The sequence below is a fragment of the Hibiscus syriacus genome, unplaced genomic scaffold, assembly GCF_006381635.1.
Source record: "Hibiscus syriacus cultivar Baekdansim isolate YM2019G1 unplaced genomic scaffold, ASM638163v2 tig00113726_pilon, whole genome shotgun sequence".
In the NCBI taxonomy this organism is placed as follows: Eukaryota; Viridiplantae; Streptophyta; class Magnoliopsida; order Malvales; family Malvaceae; genus Hibiscus; species Hibiscus syriacus.
Genome location: NW_024063472.1, coordinates 2,629,319 through 2,640,781, shown reverse-complemented (window position 1 = coordinate 2,640,781; position 11,463 = coordinate 2,629,319). Strand labels below are relative to the sequence as shown.

Here is an 11,463-nt window from a genome sequence, read left to right as displayed (position 1 = left end):
ATTCTGAGCGAGCATGAGAAGTATACCTTTCAACCTAATGAACCAGGGATATTGGCTTCTAAACCTGTGGGGTTTACTGGTCAGCAACCTTCTAATCCTAAGTTGCATGAAGAAAATCTGATGGGTAGTTCTAGTGAGATTAAGGGGGAGGAGATGAAAATGTGGACACTAGAAAATGTGGTAAAAACCCTTTTAGGAACACATGTTATGTGTTACCTAGACCAAAATTGGAGTTACCAATGTTTGATGGTAGTAATTCCAGGGGTTGGATTAGGAAATGTCAGAAGTTTTTTAATTTGTTTGGAATACCAGAGGAGCAGAAAATGGAAGTAGCTGCTATGTATTTAACTGGGAGAGCTGAGACATGGTTTGATGGGTATATGATGCAGAAGCATAGGGTTACTTGGCATGAATTTGCGACTGATTTATGTCACATATTTTGTGATAGAAATTATTCTGATATTATTGAAGAATTCAATAAGCTAATGCAAAAAGAGAGTGTGGAGGAGTATCAAGAAAGATTTGAGGAGTTAAGACCCTATTTGTTACTACAGAACATGCATTTGGGGGAGGAGTACTTTGTTTCCAGCTTTATCAGTGGACTCAAGGAGGAATTAAAACATAAGGTGAAAGTGTTAAAGCCCAAGAACTTATTTGAAGCTTATAGGCAAGCTAAGTTATATGAGTTAGCTAATGAGATTGAAGGGAATAAGTTTAAACCTCCTGCTAAAAATTTTTCTTACACTCCTTCAAATAGTCAACAGGGCAGTGGAGTTAAGACTTTTTTGCCTAAGTCAGTTCCTCCTAATACAAACACAAGACAGAGTCTATTGGAATATAGAAGAAACCACAATTTGTGTTTCAAATGTGGAGAGAAATTTACTCCTGGACACCAGTGTAAAAGCAGACAATTAAATTGTAAGGAGGAAGAAGAGCCTGTTGAATCTGCAAAACAAGATTTAACAGAAGGGGAGAATGGAGAGGTGGAAGATCAAGCTAAGGAAGCCCTGAAAATTTCTATTAATGCTATTACAGGGAATGTGGGACATACTACTTTGAGGATTCAGGGTTTTATCAGAGGGAAGCCTATTAATGTACTAATTGATAGTGGCATCACTCATAGTTTTGTAACTCCTAAGTGGGCAAAGGAAGGGGTTGAATTGGTTCATACACAACCATTAGTTATTACAGTAGCTAATGGTGAGAAATTGTTTAGTACTGCTAGAAGTAATAAAGTGAGTTGGAAGAAGCAGGGCTATGAATTTCAGAATGATTTCAGAGTAATATCTTTGGGAGGTAGTGACATGGTATTGGGGGTAGATTGGATGGAAGAATTCAGCCCTATAATGATGGACTTTAAAGCTAAGACCATCAGTTTTGAGAAGGATAGGGAAACTGTAGTTATAAAAGGATCTCAAAACTTCCATTAATTAGACCCATCACAGGTGAGAAATTCCAGAAGCTAGCTAAAAAAGACACTGAATTGAATGGGGAGATCTATTTGCTCAGTGCTGAAGTTGAAGACAGTGAAATTCCACTACCATTACAAGACTTATCAGAGGAGTTTAAAGAAGTATTTGAAGAACCAAGGGGAATGCCTCCTAGAAGGAAACATGATCATACAATTGTCCTTAAACAAGGAACACAACCAGTAAATCTTAGACCTTATAGATTTGCTCATCATCATAAGGCTAAAGTGGAGAAACAGTTACTGAAATGTTGTCCTCTTCTATTATTCAGGTGAGCAAAAGTCAATTTGCCTCCCCATGTTTACTTATTAAAAAGAAAGATGGAACTTGGAGATTTTGTGTGGATTATAGGAAACTTAATTCTGCTACAGTTAAAAATAAGTTTCCTATTCCTATAGTGGAGGATTTGTTAGATGAATTGAATGGGGTTGCTTTCTTTTCAAAATTGACTAGAGGTCTAGATATTGGCAAATTAGAATCAAGGATGAATATATTTGCAAAACTGCTTTTAGGACCCATCAAGGACACTATGAATTTAAAGTAATGCCTTTTGGCCTTACTAATGCTCCAGCTACTTTTCAAGCTTTGATGAATGATTTGTTTGGAGCATACTTAAGGAAGTTTGTTCTTGTATTTTTTGATGATATTGGTTTATAGTCCTAGTTTGACAAAGAATAAACAACACCTAAGAACTGTGTTAGAGGTTCTGTTGAGAACATGTTATATGCAAAAATGAGTAAGTGCTTCTTTGGACAGCAGCAAGTGGAATATTTAGGGCACTTAATATAAGCTGATGTGGTGGCAACAAATCCTGCCAAAATTAAAGCCATGCAACAGTGGCCTTTACCTAAGAATCTGAAAGCTTTAAGAGGATTTTGGGTTTAATTGGATACTACAGAAAATTCATAAGAGGATATGGAGAATTGAGTAAGCCTTTAACCAATATGCTAAAAAAGGATGGGTTTTATTGGTCTGAGGAAGCTATGTCAGCTTTTGAAAAGCTAAAGGAAGTTATGTGTAATGCTCCAGTTTTGGTTTTACCTAATTTTGAGCAAAAGTTTGTTTTGGAAACTGATACTAGTTCAAAAGGGATTGGAGCTGTTCTTTCTCAAGATGAGAGACCTATAGCTTATTTGAGTAAAACTTTGGGTCCTAAGCATGAAGATCTTTCAATCTATGAGAATGAGTATTTGGCCATTTTGATGGCAGTTTCTCATTGGAGGCATTATTTGGAGAGTGGTTCTTTTGTTATTAAAACAGATCATGAGCCCTTAAAACATTTACTTGAACAGAAGTTACAACTATCCAGAAGAAAGGACTTACAAAGTTATTGGGGCTGGATTATACTATTCAGTATAGGAAGGGTAAGTCTAACAAAGCTGCAGATGCACTTTCTAGACAACAATTGGATTCTGGTGAATTTGTTCAAATGGGAGTTACTGTTATAACACCTACTTGGGTACAGGATATTGAAAAGAGTTATGAAGATGTTATAGCCCAAGAAAAAATACCTATTTGGTTATTAAGCCAGATCAAATACAGGACTGGAAGTTACTCAAAGGAGTCTTGTATTTCAAAAGAGGATTTATGTGGGCAGAATGGGGACCTTAGGCAGAATATAATTGTGGCTTTGCATGATTCATCACAAGGATGTCACTCAGGTATTCATGCTACTTATCAGAAAATTAAGTCTTATTTTTTCTGGCCAAGAATGAAAATTTTAATTCAGGAGCATATACAACAATGTGATGTGTGTCAGAGGACTAAAACAGAACATATTCCTAAGCCAAGATTGTTATAGCCTATTTCAGTCCCAAACAATGCTTAGGAAGTGATTAAAATGGACTTCATTGAAGGTTTGCCATCTTCAACAAAATATAATTGCATCTTAGTGGTGATTGATAAATTCACCAAGTATGCTCATTTTATGCCACTAGCTCATCCCTATCAGTAGTGGAAGTTGCTAGGGTTTACCTTGATGAAGTTTACAAGTTACATGGTCCTCCTAAAGTGGCTATTTCTGACAGGGATAAGTCTTTCACTAGTCTGTTTTGGCAAGAATTAATGAAGCAATTGGGTTCAACTACATTATTTAGTACTGCCTACCATCCTGAAACAGATGGCCAGACAGAGAGATTGAATCAATGTTTAGAACATATTTGAGGTGTATGTGTTTCTTGAAACCAAAGACTTGGTCAAAGTGGTTAGCTCAGGCTGAGTGGTGGTACAATACTAACTACCACTCTGCTCTACAGATGACACCATTTGAAGCCTTATATGGGTATAAAGCTCCTAATGTGACCTGGACAACAGACTCTAGGGTGGAGGCAGTGCAGAATGTCATGCAACACAGGGAACAGTTAAATTCATTGTTAAAGGAGCAACTACTTCAAGCTACCAATAGAATGAAACAGATGACTGATAAACATAGAACAGACAGGGAATTTCAAATAGGCGATGAAGTTTACCTGAAGCTCCAACCATACATACAAACATCGCTGGCACTACGAAGAAATTTGAAGCTTGTTGCTCGATATTTTGGACCCCACAAAATTCAAACAGAATTGGTCAGGTTGTTTATAAATTAGATTTGCCAGCAAATTCGAAAATACATCCAGTCTTCCACGTGAGTTTACTTAAGAAGTAGGGAAAAAGGGACTTATCTCGATCGATCCTCCAGAGGTAGCGTCGGATGGACAATTGAAGATTTACCCAGCCCTAGTTTTGGATCAGCGAGTGATTACAAGGCAGAATCGAGCAGTCATTCAATTGCTCATCCAGTGGACGAATATGGGACAAACAGAGGCAACTTGAGAGGATTACACAGTATTGCGACAACAGTTTCCTCAATTCGATCCTTGGGGACAAGAATCTTCTGCAGAAGGGGGTATTTTTATGATGACAGGAAAGTTAGGGTTTGATTGTAGTGAATTGGGGGAAATTTCGAAGATAAGAATTGAGAAGCAACAGAAGAATTTGGGAGAGAATTGAACGAAATTAGGGATTTAAAGGGGAGTTAGGGATTGACATTCGATCTGAAGATTTGGGAATCGGACAAAAGAGGATGCAGAGTATGAGATACGGCTGAGGTTATAGGAGGGGGTGTGTTAGTGGGTTTATTATGTCTTACCCAATTTAAGTTACTGGTGGGCTTATATGTGGGCTTGAGTCTGATATAATTATATTAAGAGAGAAGTTTGGATAGTGAGTCAGCAAAGGCAATTATTTTGTTAGATATTTTGTACTGACAGCTGGTACTAGTAATATATAATTTGTACCAATCCTTTAAGGATTTTTATCTTATGAATGAAGAACGTTTTCGGTACCTAAATCTCTCTATTTCTGAAATCCCTAAAATTCTTCTACATTCTTATCCTAAATCATAACACAAAGCCGGTCATTTGCTGCTACGTAAGTTCATGTTCAGGATGACTTGGCCAACCATTGGAATTTGATAAACCAATGGATCAGGGAAATAAGTTCAAATTAGTGAAAGAAATGGAGCATGGGACAAATAAGAATAAGAAAAACAGATGTCACCGCAATTCATACCCTAGGATGTGCCTCTAAAACTTCGGCCATCCTTAATGCTGTTGAATTCTGTTGCTGTACAAGAAGATACAGTGTTTTCATGCCTCTGATGATCAGATATGCGGCATTCTGTTTAAACATAGAAACAAACAGGTTCTCTTTAAACCATGCAACTTAATTTTCAGACACAAATCTTCCAAGAATAAGTTGAACATCACTAAAGCATCGTTCTATAAGCAACACAATGATCTCCACCGACTAGAACCCAACCACCGTAACAACCTAGCCCTCTTCTTAACTCAGTTGACTTACAAAATTAATCTACTTCCAACTGAAACCAAGTATATATGGTTTGACATAAACACGAGACATCAAGAATATGTTTAATCGGATTCTGGAATTGGGAAACCTCACCGGGTTGAGGGTACCACCCAAAATATGATGCAAAGTACGAATTTAGGTAACCAACTTTTCACAACCGCTAATACAACCAGCAACAACCTGTGACATCAAGAATTACACGTTTATTGCTTGAATTAATGATAACTGATGGTGTGAGTGAGGATTACTGAGGAAGTAATTTCAAACTGACTAATTTAACAAGAAAGCATGTTTACGTCATTGTGTCCCCCAATAAATTTTGTTGCAGAGTGCAAAACAAGATCAGCACCCAGGGACAGGGCCTTCTGATTAAGTGGTGTAGCAAAGGTACCATCAATGCAGACAAGTGTTCCTTTACTGTGACAGCTTCAAAACTTTTTCTATATCAACGCATCTGAGGAATGGGTTTGTTGGAGACTCGGTAAAGAAAAGAGAACCTGCAGAAAAATCATAAATCACTCTCAAACTTGAAATGAATTGTTAGTTCAAAAGTAAACATAAAAGCATAACCATTTCCTATGCTACTGACTTTGTTCTATTAAGAGCAGACTCCGGGCCATCCACATCTGCTGGGTCAATAACAGTAGCCTGCATATAGGATGTGTTAAAATCAAATTTGATTTCTAATAAAAATATGTGTGCAACGAAACGTTCCAAATGGAGATGGATTCACAAGTAAAACAAATCAAAGTGAAAATGCTATGGAATTATGTGGCAGTACACTAAACCACAAGTGTATGTCGGCAAACATATTTTAGAATTGTTTGAAACGTGGCAACACAAATTTGTTTACGGCAAGCAAGGCAATAATTGAGAGAAATTGAGAAGTATCTTGAGTTTTCAAATGTCGGTTTACTAACTATATATATGTATAATTTGTAGCAGCATGAGCATGAAAAATACGAGTGAAGAAAAATATTGGAGAGAATAGAGAGAGAGTTTAGCAAAACTATAAGATGATTGTAAACTAACCGCAACTAGCATTGTAATATTGAGGTAGTGTCGTTGTAACGTATTTTGTTTCATATCAATAATAGTTCAAGTTATAAATTACCGAGTACCCATTTACGCTTCCAACAAGTGGTATCAAAGCTTGGTTCGAGTTTAACGTGGTAGAGAAAATGGCCAACATGATTCAACCACAAATCCCGAGATTGATAAAGACGAATTATGGCAATTGGAGCATTCAAATGAAGGCGTTACTAGACTCCCAAGATTGTTGGGATATCATCGAGGATGGTTACACTGAGCCTGAAAATGCAGCAGAAGCAGCCCTGGTCAATGAAGAAAAGAAGGTATTGAATGAATCTCGGAAAAAAGATAAAAGAGTGTTGTTCTTTATTTTTCAAGGAGTAGACAATTTACCTTTGAGAAAATTTCTGACGCGAAGACCACAAATCAAGCATGGGAGATTTTGCAAAAATCTCTATAAGGTGCCGAAAAAATAAAAAAGGTACGCTTACAAACTCTTAGAGCTGAGTTTGAGATGTCAAAAATGAAAATACATAAAATATCGATGATTATATTAGCCGTGTGAAAGCGATCGTGAATGAAATGAAAAGAAATTGTAAATCACTCGACGATATTAGAGTGATGGAAAACATTTTGCGGTCATTGACAAGAAAATTCAATTACGTGGTTGTGGCAATCGAAGAATCGAAAAATTTATCCCAAATATCGATCGATGAGCTTGTGGGTTCACTTCAAGCCCATGAGCAGAAAATGAAACAAAATAAAGATTCTGAAAATTTGGAGCAAGCTCTACAAAGCAAGATGAATGTCAACAAAGGAGAAGCTAGTAGCAGCTACACAAGGTCAAGGAAATCGTGGTAGATACAGAGGAGGACGAGGAACTCGTGGACGTGGTGATCAATCATATGGCACCGATCAAATAAATGAAAACAATTCAACATCAGGCCGTGGACGAGGATTCAGAAGCCGAAGTCGAGGCCGAGGTAGAGGCAGATATCAACAAAAAAATAAATTTCAGGTACAATGTTATAATTGCAATAAGTATGGTCATTATAGTTATGAGTGTAGATCTGCTCCTAAACAAGAAGAAAGAAATAACGTAGCAGCAGCTGAAGAAGAAAAAATTGAAAAATCTCATATATTCATCACTTATAAAGGAAATGAAGAATTCAAGAAAAATATTTGGTATCTTGATAATTGTGTCAGCAACCATATATGTGGACAAAAGGAACTGTTTGTGAAATTAGATGAAACAGTCTATGGGCGTGTAACTTTTGGAGATGACTCGCACGCAGAACTAAAAGGAAAATGTGAAGTCATGATTACTCAGAGAAATGGAGAAAATAAATACATTTCAGATGTCTATTATGTACCTGCTTTGAAAAGCAATATCATCAGTCTTGGTCAACTCCTGGAAAAATGATATGAAATGCTAATGAAGAATCGCTCGTTTGCCATCAAAAATAAAGGAGAATTGATAACCCAAGTTGATATGACTCGAAATTGTCTCTTTACAAATGATATTGAGTCGGGAGAAGTCAAGTGCATGAAGATTGCGATCAAAGATGATTCATGGCTGTGGCACCTAAGATATGGACATCTTGGATTTTCTGGTTTGAATTTGTTATAAAAAACAAGTATGGTGAAAGGACTACCAGGGATCAACCCTCTAAATCAATTATGTGAGGCTTGCATTAAAGGAAAGCAACATAGACAAAGCTTTAAAGTTGGTAGATTCTGGCGTACCCAGAGACCGCTGGAGATAGTACACACAGATATAGTCGGTCCTTTTGACATACCATCGCTTGGCGGTAACATGTATTACCTAACTTTTATTGATGATTTTAGTAGGAAGTGTTGAATTTATATCTTGAAATGAAAGTCAGAAGTATTAGAAAAATTGAAAGAATTTAAAGCAATGGCGGAAAAACAAAACGGTTAATATTTGAAGATACTCAGATCAGATAGAGGAGGTGAATATACATCAAAGTTATTTGAAGGATTCTGCAAAGAGCATGGCATCATCCATCAGCTGACAGTTAGATACACGCCACAACAAAATGGAGTTGCAGAAAGAAAAAACCACACAATCCTAGACATGACAAGAAGCATGATAAAAGGTAAGCAACTACAGAGAAATTTCTGGGCTGAAGCAGTTCGATGTGCAGTTTAACTATTAAACAGATGTCTAACAAAAAGTGTGAAGTATATGACGCCAAACGAAGCATGGAGTGGTCAGAAACCATGAGTTGGACACCTCAAGATTTTTGGATGCATTGCATATGCCTACATTCCTGAATAGACTAGAAAGAATCTTGATGACAGAGGAGAAAAATGTATTTTCATTGGCTATGATGAAAGAAACAAAGCTTACAGATTATATAATCCTCTTACCAAGAAGGTAATAATTTCAAGAGATGTCGAGTTTGATGAAGCATAATATTGGAGGTGGAGCAAAGAAGAAAAGAAAGTTGAAGGACTATTTTTTAATGAAGATAAAGATAAAGATGACAATCTTATCAATCAAGATGAACAAGCTGATGATCAAGGTCCTCAACAAAATGTACCATCGTCGACAAGCAGCAGCAGCGATGCTAACAACATAATAGAAAAATCTGAAACACCTCCCACAGAAATTCGAAGATCCACAAGAGAGAGAAGAATACCAAAAAGGTACAATGATTATGAACTAAATAATGTTTCAATTTTCTTCTAACTTTTGAATAGTAATCCAATAACATAAGAAGAAGCAGTTGAAGATGACAAATGGAAGAATGCAATGATTAAGAAATTGCATCAATAGAAAGAAATGATACATGGAGCTAACAAGATAACCAGAAGGTCGTAATCCAATTGGAGTAAAATGGGTTTACAAGACTAAGACCAATAAAGAAGGAAAGGTCGAGAAACATAAAGCGAGGCTAGTTGTCAAAGGCTATAAGCAAAGACAAGGAATAGACTATGATGAAGTATTTGCCCCAGTAGCAAGGATCGAGACCATCAGATTTCTCACAACAGTTGCAGCACAAAAAGGATGGAAAATTTATCAAATGGATGTGAAGTCGGCATTTCTAAATGGCTACCTAGAAGAAGAAGTTTATATTAAGCAACCACTTGGATACATTAAAAAGGGACATGAAGACAAAGTTTACTGACTCAAAGAAAACTTCGGAATGGGAAATCAAGTTTGAGGGGGAGTGTTAAAATCAAACTTGATTTCTAATAAAAATATGTGTGTGCAACAAAACGTGGCAAATGGAGATGGATTCACAAGTAAAACAAAGCAAAGTGGAAATGCTATGGAATTATGTGTAGTACACTAAACCACAAGTGTATGTCGGCAAACATATTTTGGAATTGTTTGAAACGTGGCATCACAAATTTGTTTACGGAAAGCAAGGCAATAATTGAGAGAAATTGAGAAGTATCTTGAGTCTTCAAATATGTCGGTTTAGTAGCTATATATATGTGTGTAATTTGTAGCAGCATGAGCATGAAAAATACGAGTGAAGAAAAATATTAGAGAGAATAGAGAGAGAGCTTAGCAAAGCTATAAGATGATTGTAAACTAGCCGCAGCTAGTATTGTAATATTGAAGTAGTGTCGTTGTAACGTATTTTGTTTCGTATCAATAATAGTTCGAGTTATAAATTATTAAGTGCCCATTTACACTTCCAACAGGATGACAACCAAAACACAAATAAAAATGAACCAAATTCAATATATTACTTCATAGAAATATAAAAATTTATGAAAGTCTAGCATAAAAATTGCTACAAGCTGCATTAGGTTCTTAATTCAAACTCGTTCTTGTATATTAAGTAAAAACCCTAAGAAAGAAATGGGGATTGTGTAAAAATTAAAAACTACGTATGTCTGGCTGCATCAGTATTTTCATAAGAAGCCATACCGAGATTCCCATTTTAGGAAGAATGGTCTCAATGAATATCCTAGTTTTTCGGTAGCAATCCGTTGTTGCCACAATATGTCCACCAGCAGAAACCAATGCCATCAGCATGACTGTGCTAGCACACATTCCAGATGCCATAATCAGGGTCGACTCATCCCCCTCAAGTGCACTGAAAAAGGAAAGATAACCTTATGAATGTTTCGAAGACAGATATAGCAGAGACATGCAAATGTAGTGTAATTAACAATGTATAATTAAAAATACAAGAGAGGCAACCCAACCTTACCTTCTCCTCTGCAACCACAGTGGTTGGATTTCCGTACCATCCATATTTTTTTATAGGAATATTAGGCCTCATTAAAAAACCCCTTCATGATTAATGGAACTCTGAAAAAATTCCTTAATCAGCAGAAGGAGGAAAAGAGTGCCTTGGATTTTATTAATAATAAACTTAATACAATAGATTACAAAAACCTAGAACTCCTTGAAGGAGATCGACAACCTAAATAGTTACAACCTTAAAAACAACATAAATATCAACCAAGTCCAGCCTTAGCTAGAGCGTCTGCCTCTAGATTAGCTACCCTATTAACCCATCTAATAACACCTTCACACAGTCTAAGTTTTTCAATAATATCTTTAACAATGTAAGCATAAACAACAAGACATGAAACGAAATCCCTAACCCAGTCAACTGCCACCCTGCAGTCACTCTCAATGATCAACCGATCCTTGAATTTGTGTCATATAGTGTGAAAGATACTTAAAGATAGATTTCAATTCCATCAAAGTAAGAGGACCAGGTCCTGCAGATTCCTTGTAAGTGTCTATGATTGTCCCGTTATCATCTCTCAAAACACCACCTATCCCACTTCTCTTCCAATCAGTAGTAGTAGCAGCATCGACATTTAATTTGATGAAGCCCTTTGGGGGAGGGGACCAATTAATCACAGTTGCAATCGGTTTGGAGTTAGGAGAATAAGAATCCCCTAAGGAAGGATCTGAAATAAGCAAATCCTTAGAGATCGATACCTGTTTGTACTTTGCTAAGTACCATGAAGCTAGCCTGAACCTAGCTAAAAAGAAGAGTTCTGCTTGATCTACCTTCCCTCCTTCAAATACAATATAATTTCTGAATTTCCAAATTGTCCATAGGACAACCCCTGGAATAAATGACCATATGGTCGAATTAATCCTCAA

At 36.6% G+C, this 11,463-nt stretch overlaps 1 protein-coding gene across 1 annotated transcript; it reads right to left on the bottom strand.

Annotated features, from left to right (window-relative positions):
• Nucleotides 1-4,242: 4,242 nt before the first annotated feature.
• Nucleotides 4,243-10,593, bottom strand: LOC120187825 (cystathionine gamma-synthase 1, chloroplastic-like). Its single transcript, XM_039191436.1, has 7 exons — nt 10,550-10,593; nt 10,264-10,432; nt 5,911-5,969; nt 5,618-5,738; nt 5,466-5,501; nt 5,022-5,129; nt 4,243-4,344 (listed from the first exon to the last, which is right to left on the bottom strand). Exons 1-7 carry the CDS (start codon nt 10,591-10,593, stop codon nt 4,243-4,245), a joined length of 639 nt encoding a protein of 212 aa, XP_039047367.1.
• Between the last annotated feature and the right edge of the window lie 870 nt (nt 10,594-11,463).